Raw genomic sequence first — 20,726 nt, forward strand, 5'->3', positions numbered from 1 at the left:
AGATTCTTTTTTTTATTTTTTTAAAGCAAAAATCTGAGTACATGAAGGCTAGTGTTTAATACCATAAATTACTATATCCTGGGTTGCTTTAATTACTCATAACATTAACAAATCTTTTTTTACAAGAATGCCCTCTTACAGAAAACCCCAAAATGCAGATATATATATATATATATATAAATGGAGTATAGTTAAAATCATAATGAACACTGGCATGCAAAAAAGTATGACTAATCCATTCAGTAGACTGTTTTACTGTAAGGCACACATCTATTTATAATAGTAGTTTCATGACATTTTGTTCTTCCTCATGGCATCATCTACTCGTCATCCCATTCCTGTCCTCTAAACCTTGAGCTTAACCAAACTACAGGACTAGACGCAGAAGCCCTTTTTACAGTGTCTATGAGAACAGATTTCACGATGATGAGCATCTCAGTTGAGAAGACTGGGATCTCTGAGAGCTGTCAATGGAAAAGGTTTGATTTGTCTGCATTGAACTTGTCCTTGCGGATCTTGTAGATGAGCACAGCCAGCATGATGACACACAGGCCTCCGAATACCCCCGCTGCCACAGAGATGCCCACCACTGCCTTGTCCTGCTTCAGATCCTTAGACACTGCACAAACACAGGCACATCAAATTGACCCATTAAAAGCACACAGCTGACAAAAGGTTTAGGAGATCTCTAATTCAAATTTAAAGGAAAGAAAACAAGTGCATACCTGTAGCAACAGGTCCAAATGGTTCTATAAGGATTATAAAAAAAGAAAATTAAAAAAATGAGTTCAAACATGTCATTATAATAAAAGTTAAAATACATAAAAAACAATAAAACGCATCCAAATGACAGTAGAACATCTTTACTCATCAGTAAACTTTATTCATCAGGGGTTCTGCTGGTTTTATGAAGGTAAATGTACGACTTTTTAAGGCCTTTTTAAAACTAAGCAAAAATAAATAAATTTTAAAGAATAAAAATAAATTAACAAAATAGGTCCATGTGGTCTCTAATGTAAATGTATTGCTTTAGCAATGCTTCAGACACATCGTAAATAAAACTTTCAACATTAAATTTACAAAAATAAATAATTTGTTTGAATATTTTTCCCACTAGAATATGGAAATAAATTACCGTACCTTATGATCACACTGCAAAAAAACAAACTTTTTTTCCCAGTGCAAATGTTTAAAAATGATTTACCTGAGAAGCAAAATTACATAACATAAGCGGTCTTGTTATACGAGAAAATGAATTAAAACATACATTTTAATTTGATTCAATATTTGTTCTTGTTTTAAGCATACACTTTCATTTTCTCAGAAAACAAGACTTCATGTGTTCATTTTGCATCTCAAGTAAATTAATCTTGATGTGTTTAGATGTTTAGATTTTTGTATTGGAAAACAACAACAACAACAGAAATACTGAGGAAGTCCATTTTTTGCAGTGCATGCAACATTTAATGCCATGACTTTTATAAAATTAAGACTTTCTGCTGTTAAGAACTTTTTAGGCCTTTTGTGTAAGGGTGAATTAAGTTTTTTAAGACCTGCATAAACCCTGTTTCATGCATATTTTGAATGATATCTCTCAAACAGCTAACTGTTCTTACCATCCACTTTGGTGATGATTGCCCCAGAGCTCACCGTGGCAACGTCACTCACTGAGGTTCCCTGAGCTGACTGGACGGCCCTCCGCTTCCTTCCGGAAGTTGTGCAGTCCTGATGCATGTATCATAAGACACATTTAAAAGCACTTCAGTTAGATGATGGTTTATGAGGCCCTCTTGTGAATTACATATTAAGGTTTTTGCTAGCAATGGTACATGTTGTCATAGGGTTGTGTTCATACCTGCCGTAAGGATCTACAGAAAGAGCTCTCGCAGAGCCTGGTGGTGCAGTGCAGATAAAAGGTCGACACAGTCCTGTTTCTGTGCTCCACAAAGCGAAAAGTCTCGAACGAGAAGCGCGCCAACTGTTGTTCTCCATTCACACCCATTATGGTTTGTAGATCAAGGTTGCATCTGAGAATGACAGAGGATGATATAATCAGTGCTGGGTAGTAAAAGATTATATGTAATCTGTATTACGTAATCAGATTACAAAATTGGTTACTCTTTATTTTAAGGTGTCCTTGTTACAGTGTAATTATACATTAATTATACAGTGTAAGTACTGCATAATATTAATTAACTACATGTACTTACTATATGGTTAGGGTTTGATTTAGGTTTACTTGCATATAATTATGCATATGCTTCCGTTTATGTCTGAAATTTTAGAAAAAGTTGTGTCTGCTCAATTGTGCTCCTTCCTGCAAAAAAAGATCTCTATGAAGAATTTCAGGTTTCAGGCCCCACCATAGCACAGAAACTGCACTTGTTAAAATTACAAATGACTTGCTTCTTGCGTCAGACCAAGGCTTCATCTCATTGCTAGTTTTACTTGATCTTAGTGTTGCGTTCGACACTATAGATCATGACATACGATTGGACATCATGATCGATTACAAAACTATACAGGTATTCAAGGGCAGGCTTTAAGATGGTTTAGATCGCTACCACTTTGTTCATTTAAATGGGGAGTCTTCTCAGTTATCTCCAGTAAATTATGGAGTGCCACAAGGACTTGTCCTAAGTCAAATTGCTATTTTCAATATACATGTTTCACTGTGGTAATATTATTAGAAAATACGGGATTAGTTTCCATTGTTATGCTGATGATACTCAACTACATATCTCAACAAGACCAGATGAAACTTCTAAATTATCTAAGCTAACAGAGTGTGTTAAAAATTTAAAAGATTGGATGACCAATACTTTTCTCCTATTAAATTCGGATAAGACCGAGATATTACTTATTGGACCAAACAGTACACAGAATCTCTTGGATTACAATTTCCATCTAGACAGATGTACTGTTACTTCCTCTACAGTCAAAAATCTGGGTGTTATATTAGATAGCAACATGTCTTTTGAAAATCATATTTCCCATGTTACAAAAACAGCATTCTTCCGTCTTAGAAACATTGCCAAGTTACGAAACGTTACCTGTTTCTGATGCAGAAAAGCTAGTTCATGCATTCATGATCTCTAGACTGGACTATTGTAATGCACTGCTAGGTGGTTGTCCTGCATCTTCAATAAACAAGCTACAGGTAGTCCAAAATGCAGCGGCTAGAGTCCTTACCAGGTCAAGAAAATATGGTAATATTACCCCAATTTTACTACCTATTAGACTACCTATTAAGTTCTGTAGCAGTTACAAAATATTATTACTTACCAATAAGGCCCTTAATGGGTTAGCTCCTGCGTACCTAACTAGTCTTCTACCACGCTTCGCTTCAATCCATCACGCTCCCTAAGGTCTCAAAACTCTGGACTGTTGGTAGGATCTAGGATAGCAAAGTCCACTAAAGGAGGTAGAGGGATTGACATCCCGTGGTAAGGATTTACACAAGCTTCAGTCTGGATCCAGAACACCTGAGAAGAATTGATGCCAACCCCTCAGAGGACCTCAGATGATGCCAACCATGAAACAACATACAGAACTGCCACATTTTGCTATAAGTTTGATTGCATCATATAATAATTGCTGTTAATAGTGTTCATCGTCTGTTTGATTACATCTTTAATTGATTTTTCCGTACATTTCTGCCATATGTACATTAACTGACAGTCACCACTGATAAGCTATTATTAAATATTGTAGAAACTTAATTTGCTGTAAAGTTGCTTTGCAACGATTTGTATTGTGAAATGCGCTATACAAATAAACTTGAATTTAATTGAATTGTTATTATATTAGTAAGTACATGTAATGTGTAACAAGGATACAGGTGCACATGATAAGCACTGTAAAATAGTGTTACCCAAAAATGAAGTACTTGTAACTCTATTATAGAGTACTTATCATCAGACTCAAGTCATTGTTTCAACACAAATGTATTGCATTTTTATTACATATCATTCACACAGTTTTTAAATGCACAAATTAGTGTAATTTCATATTTATGTAATGTATTCCCAAACCTTATTCACTTAATATAGTGTTAATTTAGATTGCTGAACATTATTTAAAATGTGTAACTGTAACAAAGATTTAAGTCTTACCCGACAAACAGGTTGAATGATGTGCTGTTTCCTGGGTAAGGACTAGTGGTTGTATAGCATCGATCCAACAAAACATTGAATCTTTATGGGGAAAATATATATATATTTGAAAAGTGATCTATCAACTTCAAAAATATTTAATATAATAATAATAATTTACATAAAAGTTTTTCACGCTGGATTACATCAGAATGAATATCACTAAAATTCATAATTTTTGTCGTTGGCATCCATATTTTATAGGCCACCTCATGATGTATAACATAATTGATGATAATCTCAAACTGAGCAAAGTACCTCTCTGTGAGATTAGTGGCTCGGACTTCCACAAAAACCCTGGTCTTCAGCATGAGACCCGATGGAGGTATGAAGAGACGAGTTGTATATGTGTAGTCCTTTGAGTCGGTGCAGAAAGACAGTTATGAACACATGCAACTGGCCAGTTCCAATAACTCTTGAATGTTATAGTCAATAATGTGTTATGCTAAAGGTCATTGCTAAACTAAGCCAAAGGAACATAAAATACCTCAAAAAGAACCATGCTTAGAGTGCTGATGAAACTACCGTTATTGTCCTTAATTGCCAGACTCACTCCAGATCTGCAGAACAACAGTGGTTTGTGTGTAAATGACTTAACTCATTAAATCATTTAGAATGAACACATTCCAGGATAAGACATACAGTGAAAGCCAAAAGTCTGAGATCACTGAAAACGTGTTTATTTTTCATTTTTCTAATATATTTTTTATTACAAATTCATAAAATTTGATATTTTGTACAACATTCACATGATTACAAATATGCTTATTTGATTAGTGGCCTAAAAGTAGTGTTAACATTTCTTCATTTTATGGCATAACATATTAAAACTTTGAATCTTGAATTTTCAGTGTGGTCTCAGACTGTTAGACCTCACTGTACATGTTCACTCCACTCACACACTCATCTCCGTGTTGTTGACCAAGTACTGCAGTGGGTATCTACAGGAAAAGAGGTATTTCATCTCCTGCCGGTAGGTGATGGTTCCAGCATTCGGGTCCTGAGTATTGACCACCCCAGAGATGTTCACAGACTGCACGCTAGAGAAGTCGGAGAACAGCCCAGATCCAATCTCCTCAGTGATCTGTTGAGATGAATTACGGTAGTTGAACAGTGACAGCTGGGATTGACTAATTATATATAATAGAAGTATATTATAAGACCACAAAATAATAGAATGCAACTCAAAGTTCTTTACAGGTCAGAAAAATACAAAACAAACAAACAAAACAAAACAACAAACAAACAAATAAATATTTATTTATATATATAGATTATATATATAATTGTATTATTATAGCAAAATTATTATTTTTATTTTATCCGCTGAAAAATGTCTCATACCGTCAGCTTATTGGCGCAGATGGATATGTATGGTTCAGTGATGTAGAACTGGAATTTCATTACAGGTGGGTTGACAGTCCAGTCAGCGGTTCCTCTGCACTCAGGTTTGCCAAACTGACCATTAAGAGCCACCATGGATTCATTATATCCATAGAAGTACATGGGGCACAGCAAAATCTGAAGATCCATCCTGTTTGTGCCACACACAACTGTGATATCAGAGTTGTCTGTAAAATAAAAAAGATAACAGTTGTCACAATAACCTCTTATGATGTTTATTGTTTGCACATCTTTGGTATGGAAATGTATGATGCTCTTTATGCTGCTAGGACATTTAAAACCACAGGAACCATAACTAAAAGAAGGACACATCATTAAAATAATACTGCATGTTTAAGAAAACACACTCCTCAAATTGCTGGGTGGTCCCGGGTTTCTTTGTGGTTCCAAAGGAAATGATAGGTGAGATAGCGATGAGAGAATTAAGGATGTATAAAGAGGAAGAGGAGAAGAGGAGAGGATACATGTATGCTTTGACTGACCTGGGTCTCTGAATGTTGGGTGGGTGAGGCAGGGACTCTGAGCCTCTGACTGGAGAATCAGGACGAGCTGACACACTAGGAGGGCTGGCCACATGATGCTCTGGCTGTAGGGAAAATCCCACACATCACATGATCACCTTGACCTCGATTCACTCAAAAACAGATTTTAAAAGCAAAAACACCTACTTACTATCAAATCACACAACAAGTTTTCCGTTCTGTGTTCAGGTGTCACCAACAGGCTCTGAATGTCCCAATTCAAATGAGCCTGATGTCACTGGCCTCACAGTTTTAGCTTTTGATGAAGAAGAGCACCAACAAAGAACATCTGACTCCTGTTTTAAACATAAAAAACATACATATTAAATAGTCTATATTACAAATAATTCAATTAATTTTGTGATGATAGATGAAACAATAGAATGACGTACAGACAGAAAGACAGACAGACAGACAGACAGACAGACAGACAGACAGATAGAAAAAAAATATTAAAAATAAAACACAAAAATAAATACAAATATTTTTTTAATAAAAAGATAAAGCATAAATAATAAATACAAATAATTTGTAAAACTAAAAAAAGCACAAATGATAAATACAAATAAGTAAATAAACACAAATGTACATAATTTCAAAATAAAGAAAACCACACACAAATAAACAAACAAAATATATTAAATCAGAGTCATCTAGTAGGACTAATATACTCAGACCAGAACTTAAATCATAAAGATGTACGTATTACCTTGTGCACCTTCTCTCTTTCGTTGTCTCTTTCTCTGTGTTTATGACGATATAGCTATTTATACTGGCCCCTTTCTATCTATAGGTGTGAGGGAGGGCACCAGAAACACAGCAGGGGTTATGAGAAGTAAGGGACGCCAGAGGAGGAACACGAGGAGCTTTAAGAAGATCAGTATTAGTTCAGTATCAGGTAACATGTCTGGAATACAAAAAGTACAAAATTGGCTTTTGCACGTTATATTCTATTAATGCATTATATCACTGTGTATCAGGCTGCACTTAACTGTGCTATTATAACAAAGCATTATGCAACAAATATGTCCACTTGAAGACAAAAGGTGATCAAGTTATAAAACAGGACACTAATGAAACACATGGTCTTTTCTAATAACACATTATGTCACACTAACATACTAATAGTCTATTTTAAGACTGATAGTCGATATTGCTTCATTTGTTGAAAAAGAAAAAATAAATAGCCTTTTTGCTATTTAAATTTATATGATAAAATATGAAATTATAGCATTTTTATTATAGAAAAAATATAATAAATAATTGATTGAGGATAATTGTAGGATATATGCACAATCTTCTTATTTTCACAAAAGGACGATAAAATTTAATTAAATAACCCCTCTTGTAATTTCAGAACTCTGAACTATTATATTTTATAAATTAAATGTAATGAAGAGCATCATAATACCTTCCTTAAACCAACAATAACTGTGGTGTTAGCTGTCTAAATATTCATATTATTTTTCATAAAATACGCACACACACTCTAAATATCCTTTTTTTAGTGTATGTGGTTTCAGGTATGCCGTCTTCGTGAGAAAAGGTAGCGTCACCTCATCGTTTTCTAGAAATAGATATCACACCCTTTCAGACAAAGCCTGCCATGGTCAGAGTATTATTTCAACAAAGACAGCCCCTCTTAAAACTACACAAGATAGGTACAATGTAGTACACGATCTTCTAAGACACCGTTCATCTGGCTATCTGGTTCCTCAGTCACATTGTTTCATTTTTAATCTTCTGGACCAGCCAACCTGGGCCCTAATGCAATATATAAAGTATTGCGATACATATTCAATATCTGCAGGATCTATTCATTCATCTATTCAGATTCATGGAATTATCATTTGCAAAATAATATCATGAAGATATGCATAGGTAATTATATTCCTCAAGTAATTTACCCATTGTGTATACTTGGTTACTTGATGTGCGCCATTTATTCAAGGCCAAATGTCAAAACATGATCATGTGAATTATTCTCAGCATTCTCTCTCTGCCTGCAGGGGCATCATGATCAAATCTTCTCCCTCCATTATACTATATGTCCCAGTAACACAAGCTGGATGAAATCACAGTGAACAAATCGTACGATAAGGCGTACAAATGTCCTGATTTCATTGTAACCTGAGATTCGCTCATTAGTACTTTTAAATCATCTTTACAGGCTGAGTTAAAGCTGCTCTGAAGTGGCTCTGTGCCACTTTAAAAATTTTTGTAAAAATGCAATGCTGCTTAACATTAAAATATCACCTCAGTCCCTAATTCAGGATCAGAGCAGCATTAAGCTTTGTTGTTATGGCAGAGAATATTTCAATTGTTACGCTATTTATAGCTTCATAGATTTTTATATACATAAACTAATATTTTTATTTCATAAATTCGTATTCAACCCTCTATGGGACTAATTGTGAACTCACAGCTCGAAAAAATAATTGACTTTGTATTTTACATATATTTAGGAGTAAAATCATTTTACACATTTTTTTTCTACATCTGACCTTTTTCTGTAGGGTTCTGTCAAATGACTTACATTTTCAGATTTTTTCTTTGACTAAATTATTTTTGGCGAATTGTCAGAAACTGCAAACCGCACAATCAAATGCATTTTCACTATCTGAAAAGAAGTAAAAAGGTCTTACTGTTTCAAAAAAACAAACAAATCTTTGTGAACATTCAATTTCTTCTTGAGCTGCTATATTTGATTTGGAACTCGTGCGTGAAAATGTCTAAAACTTGACAAATTCGGATGCAATTTCACTGTCTGAAAAGCATGTCTTAGTGTTTCAAAAGCATTAAAACAACTTTAACATTGTGTTTCATCTTGGTATTTCAAATCAATTATCATAGCACAGGTGAAAGTGATCAAGACTCTTCTTTTTCAGTGTACCCCACACATCAGTAGATTTGGACTTGTGCAGTCCTCATTGGAGCATCGCAGCCTGTCAGAATACGAATGCCAATAGACACTATAGCGCAGAGTCAGTCACATTACTTTTTTGATGCGCTTGGAGGAATTTATTCGCAAAATGCATTTCCATCTCCCATTATTCGCATCAACCCTTTTTCGCACAAGTCAAAAACCACCTCAAGCGAGCGTAAAAACTTTTTTGCAAATTAAGGGATTTTTATTCGAAATTGGGCGTTTCCATCACTCGTTTCTCATGCGATACTTCACAATGCGCATTAAAATTGGGTGATGGAAACATAGCTACTGGCATCTTCCCTGACCTCTGCTTGTTGTATGGATCACTTCTTTCAAACTGTGGCATGCAATAATATACCCAAATGCAGGGGCGGATTTAGTGAATTGGGGGCCCCAGGCAAAATATAGGATTTGCACATATACATTTGCACACATTTTCCTAGATCAGCCTTGAGGTTCCATTTAGTTGTTTTCAGCGTAAGCCTGTGTGCAAAGGCTGTCTAATTCTAAACTTTGAAATACATTTATTTTTAGTGGTTTTAACTACAAATTTAAATAAAACTGAAAAAATAATTAAAAGGCAATTATACATTTACACACCTAAAATACAGATATCAAGAGCATGCTCACAGATGAGAACAAAACAGCGCTGGATGAAGTGGATTAAAGCCCTGCACGGGTCTCAAATATAGGCCCTAGCCAGTCTTTTTCCCCTTTTCCCAAAAAAAAGCTTATACTACTGTTTCAGCTATTAAAATAGTTCAGTTTTGTATGTAATGGAAAAGTGATTATATTTCGTTTCGTTTTTTTATAAAGTAAATTTAGTAAAACATTTGGAGTATTTTGTGTTCGTTAAATGTAAGTTATTTTGTTTTTTTAAGTAAAGGCCAGCGGCAGACAGTGAAATGATCATAGCCTATAGCCTATGTTCAATGTATCAATTTAGCCTTCTCAAATCATCAGGACTGAAATCTATATATAACTATGTAAACAGCAAACGTTCGCGTGTCCGCGCATATCCTATATGAAAAGCATTTTAGGGGGCCCTTGGCTTTTGGGGGCCCAAGGCGGTGCCTAATGGGTAAGTCCGCACCTGCCCAAATGCCTGACTTCCACAACAACCTATTCTTCATCACTGCCCCCACACTCATTGCTTCTATCCTCCTTGGTCCTCAACAACTTCTTTTATTACTACAACCTGATTTTCTATCACTATCATCAATACTTTCTGAAATAAGTACATATTTGTCTCTCCATCTTCCAAAAATGAACCTAAAACACGGACATAAAGGCTATTATACTGTCTGCCAATGCTGGTCAATAGTACCAGTTACACCAAATATGCATCCCATAACAGAGTTATTGTTATTGATGAGTTATTGTTTTTATAAACGTGCATTAAAAATGAACTTTAGAAAATACCTTTGGATGTATAATTATATTTTTAATAACTTGAATTTATATGTATTTTCTAGTCTAAAATGAGCTCACTGCATGTGCTAATGTCTCATTTACTACTTTGTTACCAGAAATGTGAAGCACATGGCAATTAAATTGTCATTTTACTGGTTGAAGGGGATGTCATTTGACATCACTAAAATATTCATCTTAAATGCAATTTTCTTACCGTCATTTATAAATGACGATATCCCATAGAAGGTTAAAATATCCATTTCATACAGTAGGCTATGTGAATTACCAGACTAATCCAACAGTGTTTTGCTGCCTCAGTTATCAGGCGTAATAAAGACGTTTTAAACGGAACACTATCTTTTTTTCCTTTTATGTTTGACGGTGAATCTATAATAAAGTCATAAATAATGACAGAGCTTGTTTTGTTTCATGAATCCTCCAATACTCAAGCAGCCTTCCTTCCTGTTGCTATGGTTACCTCCTCGGGCGACTTCTGCCGGCAAGCCAAGCGTCTATTAGCGCGCGTGTAAACTTTCGTTGATACGGCAACGTTCAAAAACGCATTTTACATACTTCAAATAAATAATGCTGTAATAAAAGCGTCTTTTTCGTACTAAATATTCGCCTTTATGGCGTTTCGTTTGTCATAGTAATAAGCTACACATTACAAGACAGGAAAACTGGCAAATCTGGTTGTAGTTACCATTTGCAAATGTATTTATTTGTGGTAAATGACAGGGTAGTTATGAAGAAACATTCAGGCATAAGACATTTTTTCAATATGAATACAGTACAGCAATTTTTTGTCAACAAGAAATAAAAAAACCCCAAAGCCACAGTGTTTTCCTCCGGTAACATGAGTTAACAAATGACGACCATATGCCATAATAGTACAGTACAAGTGTTCACACGTGCAAATACGATCAAACAGGAACAGCCTCAGGTGAATGTTGGTGTTACAGATGGAAAGCACTGTGTTAGTGCTCCTCCAGAGCTGCGTTCGCTCAAGATGTATCAGAGGTCCCTCGTGCGGATATCAAACAGTGGGTGGCTTTCGTCTTCCATCATTATGGATAGAGTCCAGTCCATCTTGTTTGTTCACTTTCACTTGGAGCTGGTATATTTGGTCACGGCCTTTGTGCCCTCGGACACGGCGTGTTTGGCCAGCTCTCCCGGCAGGAGCAGGCGCACGGCCGTCTGGATCTCCCGGGATGTGATAGTGGAGCGCTTGTTGTAATGCGCCAGGCGCGACGCTTCTCCGGCGATGCGCTCGAAGATGTCGTTTACAAACGAATTCATAATGCCCATCGCCTTTGAGGAAATACCAGTGTCCGGATGGACTTGTTTCAGTACTTTGTACACGTAAATGGCGTAACTCTCTTTCCTGGTCTTACGCCTTTTCTTATCCCCCTTCTTCTGGGTCTTGGTGACAGCTTTTTTAGACCCCTTTTTGGGAGCGGGAGCTGATTTCGCAGGTTCAGGCATTGTGTCGGGTTTTCACAAATGCTCAGCTGTCACAAGATCTTTATGGTATGCGAACGCGCTGCGCACATTTTGCCCCTTATTTATAGAGTCGGCATGCAAATTAGAGCGAGCACAGAGTGTGTTCTGATAGGATGACTTTCTAACGTCATGGACTAAAACTCGAGCGGCGATTGGTTGCTTGCTTTAGAGTCAAACCAACCAGTCAGAGCACACGTATGGGTATAAATACCAATCCCTGCTTACATCATAAACGAACGTACATTTGACTAGCAACACAAAACGGGACGCTTCTAGCCGAACAGACGGTTCCTTTGTTGTCAAATATGTCCGGAAGAGGTAAAACCGGGGGGAAGGCCCGTGCGAAGGCCAAGTCTCGTTCATCCAGAGCTGGACTTCAGTTTCCAGTAGGACGTGTACACAGATTATTACGCAAGGGAAATTACGCCGAGCGCGTAGGCGCAGGAGCCCCCGTGTATTTGGCCGCTGTCCTGGAATACCTAACGGCTGAGATCCTCGAGCTGGCAGGGAACGCAGCCCGAGACAACAAGAAAACAAGAATCATCCCCCGTCACCTGCAGCTGGCTGTCCGCAACGACGAAGAGCTCAATAAGCTTTTAGGCGGTGTTACCATCGCCCAGGGCGGAGTGCTTCCAAACATCCAAGCAGTGCTGCTGCCCAAGAAAACTGAGAAGCCAGCCAAGAGCAAGTAACGGAGCTTTGCGATCATGGACATTGACACAAACGCAGCTCGGCTAGTTTGAGTCCAAGTAATGTTATGTTCCTATTTCACACTATATTGTGTTTGCTTTAATGAAAATGACAGCTGCATCTTGTAAACTTTGATTTGTTTTTTTGGTGTTGATCATTGCTCTTTTGGACAGACGCACTCACTCCCTCACACAAGAAGAGATCTACACCACCACTGGCTATAAATGGCCATGGGACATTTAACCTGCCATCACGGTGGACTATCCTTGCGGGGAAAAAAACTCCATTTGTGGGATGAATGAACATCAGTATTTCATCGTATATGGACCAATGTTGGTTACATTTTATTTGTCACTGCTTTAAATTACATGCAAGTCATGTCAGTTATCTGCTGTTTAAGTAATTATGTTGTTTCAATAAATGTTGAGTGTCAGTGGAAGGCACAAAGAACCCGTGATTCATTGTTTTTCTCCAAGTTGCATGACTTGAGTGATCTAAAAGAGAGGCTCTAATTAGAAGTGTGCTACATGAAAGGAGCACTAAATACTTTTTACATTAATTAATAGCACTTTCTTTTTAAAAATAGAAAAACATTAAAATGATAAGTTTGAGTTGAACATTGGAACATAGACAGAAAAAGTTAAATTGTACATGGTGGAAGGTCCCCTCTCATGGCCACAGCCATCATGTGACATGCCATGTCACATTGAGTTAGTAATATTTACTTTACTAATAATAAACAAAATATACTAATAAAAAAAAGTATCTAAGAAGCATATTCATTCCACAGAATCAGTTGCATTTACAAAGTTTTAAAACCATTATGCAGAACAAACGATTCATTATTGTGCCAAAAATGAGTAATCAACAAAAATAAACAACAACAATAAAAAGAGTTATGCAAATAATGCCCTGTGAACACTTGTTTGCTATTAAAAGGACTGTGCTGTAATGGCTTTGGTTTGGCTTGGGTGCTATTCTTCTGAGACTCTTCTGGTGCCATTTATCAGTATTAATATTAAAGAATGAATAATTGACTAATTGGGAAAACACAATATACACGCTAAAGAGCCAGATAACGTAAACAAAAACTGAATGCATCACCAGCAGTGTGACTGCATGTTCCAATATGGCCATACAATCTATTAGTTACAACATTGCATTTGTTTTTGATGCCGTGATGAAGCCATTTTTAATTAGATATCTCACTGACCGAACTGGAAGTTAAGCATAAATAGATTAGAACCATACTTATTATTCCATACTGTTTAATGTACAAACATAACTCTTATTATATTACAGCTTTTAGGAGTCAGTCCAATTACATAGAAAATAAATAATGCGCCCAAAGAATTCACACCCAGTGTGCTTAAGACTACTTTATTAAGTGTCTGTAGTTTTAAGTACTTCAAAAACTTTGTAACAATTGTGTTGTTACACTAGTAATTAACACAAGGGCTTCATAGCCAAGATGACCAAAACTTACAACTTAAAAATTATGTTATAGACAGCAAGGAAAATTCAGCGCCTTGCACTTATTCAAGCCAAAATAATGTTTTCCCCTCTTCAAATCATAACGCTGCCTTTAAAAGACATTATGGTTTTCAGAAGTGGTAATTACATAAGATATTACAATAAATGTAAAAGTGATTTAAATAATGTTATATAACGGCTTTGACAGAATTGGGCATGTAGTTACATATAATCTCCATTTTTCTCTGACTTTAAGCCTATTTCTCTGCGTACCCTTCTGTTTTCATGTCATTCAACCCCAAGTCTTCATTCTGCTCAAAGGTCCTGGTGTACTTCTCTATCTTCATTTCTGGATCTGGATCTGGCGCATAAACATTCTGCAAAGAGGTGCGAATAGTTAAAAAAAACATATATAAAATATTTGAAATTAAACCGATTCAAAACAATAAATCTTATGCTTAACCATGAGATGTTATAATAAGATCTAATTAAATACTGTAAAAAAAAAAAGAAAAGAAAACGTAACTCCTAGCTCACCTGAAGATAACTATTTCCAGCAGGATCATCCAGGATAACGTGCACATCCATTTCCCCTGCTATTATCTAAGAAACATTTAAAAAATACAACACATTAAGACTCCAGAAAAAAAATGTGTGTATATTATATATATAATTATATATAAGTATTAAAAAATGTTTCTGCATATAACATTGATTACGTCTAATTGATTTTTCCGTACATTTCTGCCATATGTACATTAACTGAGTCACCACTGATAAGCTACCACTAAATATTGTAGAAACTTAATTTGCAACGATTTGTATCGTGAAAAGCGCTATACAAATAAACGTGACGATATTCAACGTATTCAAAATATTCAAAACCTTTTATAATTATAAAAATGACTAATTCTATATATATATGTAAATAGTTATTATTTAAATACTTATTTTTTTCAGAAATTCTATATTGGTTTATTTTTCAAAAACTACAAACAAGCTCCTTTTTAGACACCATATTGAGAATACTGTCAGAACATTTAACAGTGAAGAACTATAAGCGGCCGTTTACACGACAACGTTTTCAGCCAAAAACGGGAAACTTTTTATGCGTTTTGACTGTTCGTTTACACGACAACGGCGTTTGGGGAACTGAAAACGCATATTTTTGAAAACGGGTTTCAAAGTGCAAGTTTTTGAAAACGGCACCGTTATCGTTTCCATGTAAACACCCAATACGGGAATCTTTGAAAAACGGTGACGTCATGCACGTGCGTAGTACGTGCTAGGTATGTAGACATGCGCAGTACGTGTTGATTTTAAAGGCAAGCGCGAACAAACATACACAACAATAGCGGAGTATATGGTACTGTTGTTGCTGCTCAAAAGTTTGCCAATGCTTCTTCAGCAAAGTGTGGATTTACTTCAATATTACAACCAACAGTGGAGACGCATCATATACATCATATAATCCTCACTTGCCTACAGGTACTGTTTACTAACAAGGTGACCGCGCCAACTACTGGCCTGGCATACGCAATAAAGCGTTTTTGGCCATTTTCACAGATGTGTAAACGCAAATCGTTTTGAAAACATTGTCGTGTATACATGAAACTTTTTAAAAACGCAAGGGAAAATCTTTTCCGTTTTTGACTACACCGTTGTCGTGTAAACGGAGCCAAACAGAAATTTAAGTAATATATTTCAAACCTTGTCAATCTTTTGCCCAAAGAGCTCCAGCTTCCCGGCTCTATCTGCTGTAGAGCTGTCTCCACACATGAAGGGGTTTTTCGAAACAATCTAAAATAAGTATAAATGCATTAAATAAGCATAAAAGGAGTTGTTTGTTGATAACCGCAAACACTGTTAGCAGGGCTTTGATTCCTACTAGGTCTTTGATATCCTTGAGAAGTCCTTCCAGCGTAGTGAACTTCCCTCCAAGAGCCGCCATCCCCAACTCAAACTCCAGCTCAGGAATCAACACGCTACATGTCTCTGACTGTAACACACATACATATATCAAGGACTATACATTTCACATGTAAAATATGTTCACATCTCAAAACACCTTGTTAGATGAACCCACCTTCAGCAGGTCTCTGGACATATCTGAAGGGTCTGTTAAGTGGAGTGTTATTCTGGTTCCCAGCTCTTCTGTGGCGCCTCCTGATTTTACCTAGTTCATGATGCCAGTAAAAAACAATATAAGATATGGAAACAGCTAAAAATTTATAAATAAATAAACAGAAGTATAATTCTGAAGTGTATTATCCCCACCTCATTGGTGCGATGTCTGCAGCTGTCACAATTAGTGGCCATTATAATGACCTCTTTAAAGTGTGGAATTTCTGCATTTGGGTTAAGGGACTAATAAACTACTTTCTTTAAATTATGATGTACAATGGTTAAACTACTTTTATGTACCATTTCTCCATGCAGCATGGTTATGCAGTGTCATTTTCACAAAGTATTTTATTTTTAGCAATTTACCACAAAGAATCATTTGAAAGTGTATGTAATTTTCTAGCATACTTTAAAGGATACGAACAAGCTTCATGTTTGTATTGGCCGGGGCGTTGCATTCTGGGCAGTTTGTGTTGAACACTAATACCTCATTTCTCATTGTGTCTAGATCATTGACAGGCTTTCTGTCATCTTCTTCTTCCTCTGTCTTTAAAAAGAGATGAAAAAAGTTAAAGAAACCGAGATCTTGTCGTTCTCCACACTCAGCAGATGCTGCAGCAGCTTCTTACCTCTATTCCTAGCACAGCGTTGTGTTCAGGCGTCCTTTTGTAATGTGTGACAGTGAGAGCCGTGTCTTTCTGAGGCGCAGATGGGTTCTCAATAAAACTGTTCCCTGATGGATCATCGATAATCTGTAAATAGAAATCAAATGAGGTATTCATTAGTTCTAACTTCATGATAATAAACAAGCAATAGCGTTTAATCTTTGGTCAGTTGCACTGAATTTTTCTGTAGTTTACTATCTTCAAGACTTACTAATGTGAATTCCTCTTCTACTTTTTTAAGTTTTTTCAACCTCTCGATGAATTCCTCTATTTTTTCAGCTACAGCTGGATCCGTTGCCTGAAATGTGGAAAGGATTAGGATTGTCGAATAACAAATCCCTTCACATCTAATGAGAACTACAAAACTAATAAATCTATTATGGACTTTTGGAATTATTTTGATCAAGTCAGCATTGTAGATAAACAATTGCATAATATTGGCATATGGTCAAGGACGAAAAGGGTTTTTTTCTGAGCAAAACATAATAACTATCATACATTTTTACCATTATTTACAAAAGACACCCACTTAAATGTCAATGTAACAATAGTTCATACACCAAAAAATATTGCCAGGCATATTTAGAACAAGAAACATTTGATTTGAAGTTCACAGTGTAGCCAAAACCTAATTAATTGTAATTTTAATCATAATAATTCCTTACATTTATAAAGCGCTTTTCTGGGCACTCAAAGCGCTTTACATAGAAGGGGGGAAATGTTTTAAATGTATTTTAAATCTTTGCCACTAACCTTCAAACCACTGTTTTACCCATTTGTAAGCAAGAATTTTTTTAAACCATTTAAAAATGTTATAAAATCTTTTATGATCACATTTTTCCTTTTATATATTTTAATCATTTTTACAAACCAAAAATGTTGTACTGTAAATGATAATGGAACATTTGTTTTTATATATTATTTTCACACTGTACTTGTATTTAATATGCTTTCTGTGCATATAAAATCTCTTTGACAAATTTAATTTGATGGAGGCACCAAAATGGGACTCGTCTTTGACCCATATCCCTATATAACGTATGCTCTTGCACCATAAATGATGGGTTTCTGTTGTAACACAATCGATGTCAAATTTTGTGAAACTCATTGAGGTGCACAGATAAAACACACACCTTTCTAATAGGTTGGTCTTGTTCTAAACCCGCCACTGCTCTGTCCAGAAGGCCCTCAATTGTTGACAAAGCTAAACAATCAGAAAGAAGAAAAAGTAACTGATCAAAGTGTAAATTGTAACTTTCCAAAATATCTTTCTGTAGATTTTCAGACTTGTACTTAAGTTAGAGGTCACAACGGAAAAACTTACAGCCCTTCTGTGTGAAAGCAGGAATTTCAAAATCAAGTTGTGGAATTCTGGTGGATGCGCTGTCAGACTTCACAACCTCTCGGTTCATGTCCTGCACAAACGAAAATCTATTAGCCAATTCCTGACAGAAACTTCAAATGTGGCAACATGACATAACTGATCAGATAATGAATCTCTAAAACACTTTAAGAGTAGATCCATACCTCTTTGGTCTTCACCTGTAAGGTGTACAGCACACCCTGCTCTTGTATCCGACCAGCAGACTGGATTTCAGTGTTGGTCCAGTTACAGTGTGGACATGTGAAAGAGCTGATGATGATTTCTTTGAAGAAAGGGATCTTAGTAAACAGTAGACGTGTACTTCCCTGGACAAAACATAACATTGACATTATTTTAATTTTGTATTAGTACATAATGTATGTATGTATTAATATAACAATAATAATCGGTATATTTACATTTTCATAACAGTTCATGCACAAACTCTCGATCACTGTAGGCTGCTGATCTTCATCTTCTGGATTAATGTCCTTAAAAACACCACCGCGGACTCGTTCCTCCTCAATAACTGACATCCTGCCAGGCGCTGTAGGGTAAAATTATTTCCACTCTCTGGATTACTGGTAGAAGTGGTTAGATATTAATGAGTGGCGTTTTGCTCGAAGTTTCCAGCAGCTTTCGCACGTTTTTGTGTAATCGCCTCATGTCCGCTTGTATCATCACCGGGTCAGAGCAAGTTCGCAAAACCTGTCAAAATAAAAGTCTCGATTAAATATTTGTGATGGTGCACATAACACTAAAATGTAGTCGTAAGGGAAAACCTGATTAGTGCATAAATGTGCTTTATTTGCGTTAGGTTTTTTAGTTTCATGTATCTTGTTTCATAGGCCTATATTGATAATGCATGCAAATACACTACAGTACATCAACAACGGTAACTGAAAAACAGTAGCGAGTAACGTTAGTTAAACATAATGGCGGTATCAACCATGACACAAAACAAAAAATGTTCGTTTGATTTAGGGCTGTGTGTGTGTTCTTATTAAATGTTTTATTCATTTACTATTCAATCCGGCATTTCTCCTCATTAGTTTTCCATAGTTCCATTAGTTTTTTACAAGTGCATACAGTAGGCTTATGCATTCGCATACTCATAATAACTATTTGACAAAATTGACCATAATATGTTAAATATGTAAAGTAATTCCCTGTCATCAATGTTTGTTTCGAATCAGCAGCCTCTAGATGGTGCTCCATCAGCTTCTGTACGTTTGCCTCATGCCTTCAGTTCTGCTAAAGAGTTGATGTGTAATAAAGCTGGTAAGATTCTGCTAATATGCAAATCCTTTATTTTAAGTAGTAACAACCAGAATGTAAACAACCACATCTGATATTTAATAAACAAGGCTTTCAGGATTTTACATTGTTCTGACCACATAATTCCTGTGTAGAATCTCAAATTGAAACTTGTGGTAAACTATGACAATCTTCTTGGCCTTCAGCATCTCATTCACTGCAGTGGACTTACATTGTATCATATGTTGTCCTTGATGGCATGCCATGTCCTAGCCAGAAAATATCACAGATTTATATTTTACTCATAATAAACCAGCATTGTGCAAACTGGCCCTTGGTGCCAGAACAAAACTACTGACTATAATAAAATATAGAATATGCTTTATAATACACCTGATGAACAGACAGAAATGAACAGGCTTATCCATTACACAGTTACATCTGTATTAATACTCAATTGTGTTAGCTAAGTTACTACCTTATCTGATGTGAACTCTATTTAGGTTGTGTATCGAAACGGGGAAGGTTTTTTTTTTTTTGCCCACATAGTTGCAGTGGTCAGTGGGTAGTGTGAAATTTAATCATGTGATGTTTTTTTCCTCACAACCCTAAAAAAGACCGTCCTGTTCCTGCTGAGCTGTTTAGCATTTTTGTGTAATGATACCAGACAGTTATTACGCTTTTGGTGACGCTGCCAGGGTGCTGTCGTAGAGATGCTAAAAATAATTTTTATTTGATCAGAAAACACCATTAGAGGGTTATGATAATGGTAACCTATGAAACCTTGATTGTTTCTTGACATACAGTAAATATCGCAATACAGGATTTAGAGAAGAAATCTACCTAATTAAACATAAATAAATATAAAAGCAATATCAGTAAATAGAATGGTTTCTTTGTTTGATTAAAAAATATATATTTTTAATTCTTAAAAATCCTTATTGCCAGGGTTAAATTAGATACGGGATGATTCATTGCAACTGGAGGAAGGTTATATATTCATCAACTGTAGGAGGAGAGTTATTACATTGAAACTTCAGTAGACTTTTGAAACTGCCTACAAGTTCGTTTTTGAAAGAAACATATAGTCTTATAAGAATGATATATTATTATATTATATTATATTTTACAGCATATATATTATACAGCATCCATATACAGTGGACTTAATAGGAAAACTGATGCCAGTCAGAACTGAAGTCTGAATTAGACACATCATTTGATTAAATA

General features: G+C 35.8%; 4 protein-coding genes across 4 annotated transcripts; 1 reads left to right on the top strand and 3 right to left on the bottom strand.

Annotated features, from left to right (window-relative positions):
• Positions 1–54: 54 nt before the first annotated feature.
• Positions 55–6,810, bottom strand: LOC107588542 (zona pellucida-like domain-containing protein 1). Its single transcript, XM_016276681.1, has 12 exons — positions 6,789–6,810; positions 6,231–6,375; positions 6,041–6,144; positions 5,499–5,725; positions 5,054–5,238; positions 4,642–4,714; positions 4,413–4,510; positions 4,116–4,196; positions 1,856–2,027; positions 1,617–1,725; positions 726–749; positions 55–619 (listed from the first exon to the last, which is right to left on the bottom strand). Exons 3-12 carry the CDS (start codon positions 6,132–6,134, stop codon positions 468–470), a joined length of 1,215 nt encoding a protein of 404 aa, XP_016132167.1. The 5' UTR covers positions 6,135–6,144; positions 6,231–6,375; positions 6,789–6,810; the 3' UTR covers positions 55–467.
• Positions 6,811–11,114: 4,304 nt separating this feature from the next.
• Positions 11,115–11,976, bottom strand: LOC107588576 (histone H2B 3). Its single transcript, XM_016276720.1, has one exon. It carries the CDS (start codon positions 11,904–11,906, stop codon positions 11,526–11,528), a length of 381 nt encoding a protein of 126 aa, XP_016132206.1. The 5' UTR covers positions 11,907–11,976; the 3' UTR covers positions 11,115–11,525.
• Positions 11,977–12,142: 166 nt separating this feature from the next.
• LOC107588569 (histone H2A-like) lies at positions 12,143–13,064 on the top strand. The gene is made up of 2 exons (XM_016276710.1): positions 12,143–12,673; positions 12,788–13,064. The coding sequence occupies exon 1, from the start codon at positions 12,230–12,232 to the stop codon at positions 12,614–12,616; it is 387 nt and encodes a 128-aa protein (XP_016132196.1). The 5' UTR covers positions 12,143–12,229; the 3' UTR covers positions 12,617–12,673; positions 12,788–13,064.
• Positions 12,754–18,927, bottom strand: zpr1 (ZPR1 zinc finger). The gene is made up of 13 exons (XM_016276696.1): positions 18,659–18,927; positions 18,404–18,565; positions 18,201–18,291; positions 18,010–18,080; positions 17,088–17,174; positions 16,841–16,963; positions 16,632–16,758; positions 16,365–16,435; positions 16,174–16,263; positions 15,976–16,086; positions 15,798–15,887; positions 14,625–14,690; positions 12,754–14,464 (listed from the first exon to the last, which is right to left on the bottom strand). Exons 1-13 carry the CDS (start codon positions 18,773–18,775, stop codon positions 14,345–14,347), a joined length of 1,326 nt encoding a protein of 441 aa, XP_016132182.1. The 5' UTR covers positions 18,776–18,927; the 3' UTR covers positions 12,754–14,344.
• Positions 18,928–20,726: the final 1,799 nt, after the last annotated feature.

This window comes from Sinocyclocheilus grahami, unplaced genomic scaffold (genome assembly GCF_001515645.1).
Source record: "Sinocyclocheilus grahami isolate Dianchi unplaced genomic scaffold, SAMN03320097.WGS_v1.1 scaffold7.1, whole genome shotgun sequence".
In the NCBI taxonomy this organism is placed as follows: domain Eukaryota; kingdom Metazoa; phylum Chordata; class Actinopteri; order Cypriniformes; family Cyprinidae; genus Sinocyclocheilus; species Sinocyclocheilus grahami.

Excerpts from the sequence above, each read along its gene's own strand:
- LOC107588542 (XM_016276681.1), bottom strand. The coding sequence starts at position 6,134 with ATGTGGCCAGCCCTCCTAGTGTGTCAGCTCGTCCTGATTCTCCAGTCA. Across the intron at positions 5,239-5,498 it reads TCTGCGCCAATAAGCTGACG|ATCACTGAGGAGATTGGATC; the intron begins GTATGAGACATT and ends TCATCTCAACAG. Across the intron at positions 620-725 it reads ATTTGGACCTGTTGCTACAG|TGTCTAAGGATCTGAAGCAG; the intron begins GTATGCACTTGT and ends GTGTTTGTGCAG.
- LOC107588576 (XM_016276720.1), bottom strand. The coding sequence starts at position 11,906 with ATGCCTGAACCTGCGAAATCAGCTCCCGCTCCCAAAAAGGGGTCTAAA.
- LOC107588569 (XM_016276710.1), top strand. The coding sequence starts at position 12,230 with ATGTCCGGAAGAGGTAAAACCGGGGGGAAGGCCCGTGCGAAGGCCAAG.
- zpr1 (XM_016276696.1), bottom strand. The coding sequence starts at position 18,775 with ATGTCAGTTATTGAGGAGGAACGAGTCCGCGGTGGTGTTTTTAAGGAC. Across the intron at positions 16,264-16,364 it reads GCAGACATCGCACCAATGAG|GTAAAATCAGGAGGCGCCAC; the intron begins GTGGGGATAATA and ends ATCATGAACTAG. Across the intron at positions 15,888-15,975 it reads TCAAGGATATCAAAGACCTA|ATTGTTTCGAAAAACCCCTT; the intron begins GTAGGAATCAAA and ends TACTTATTTTAG.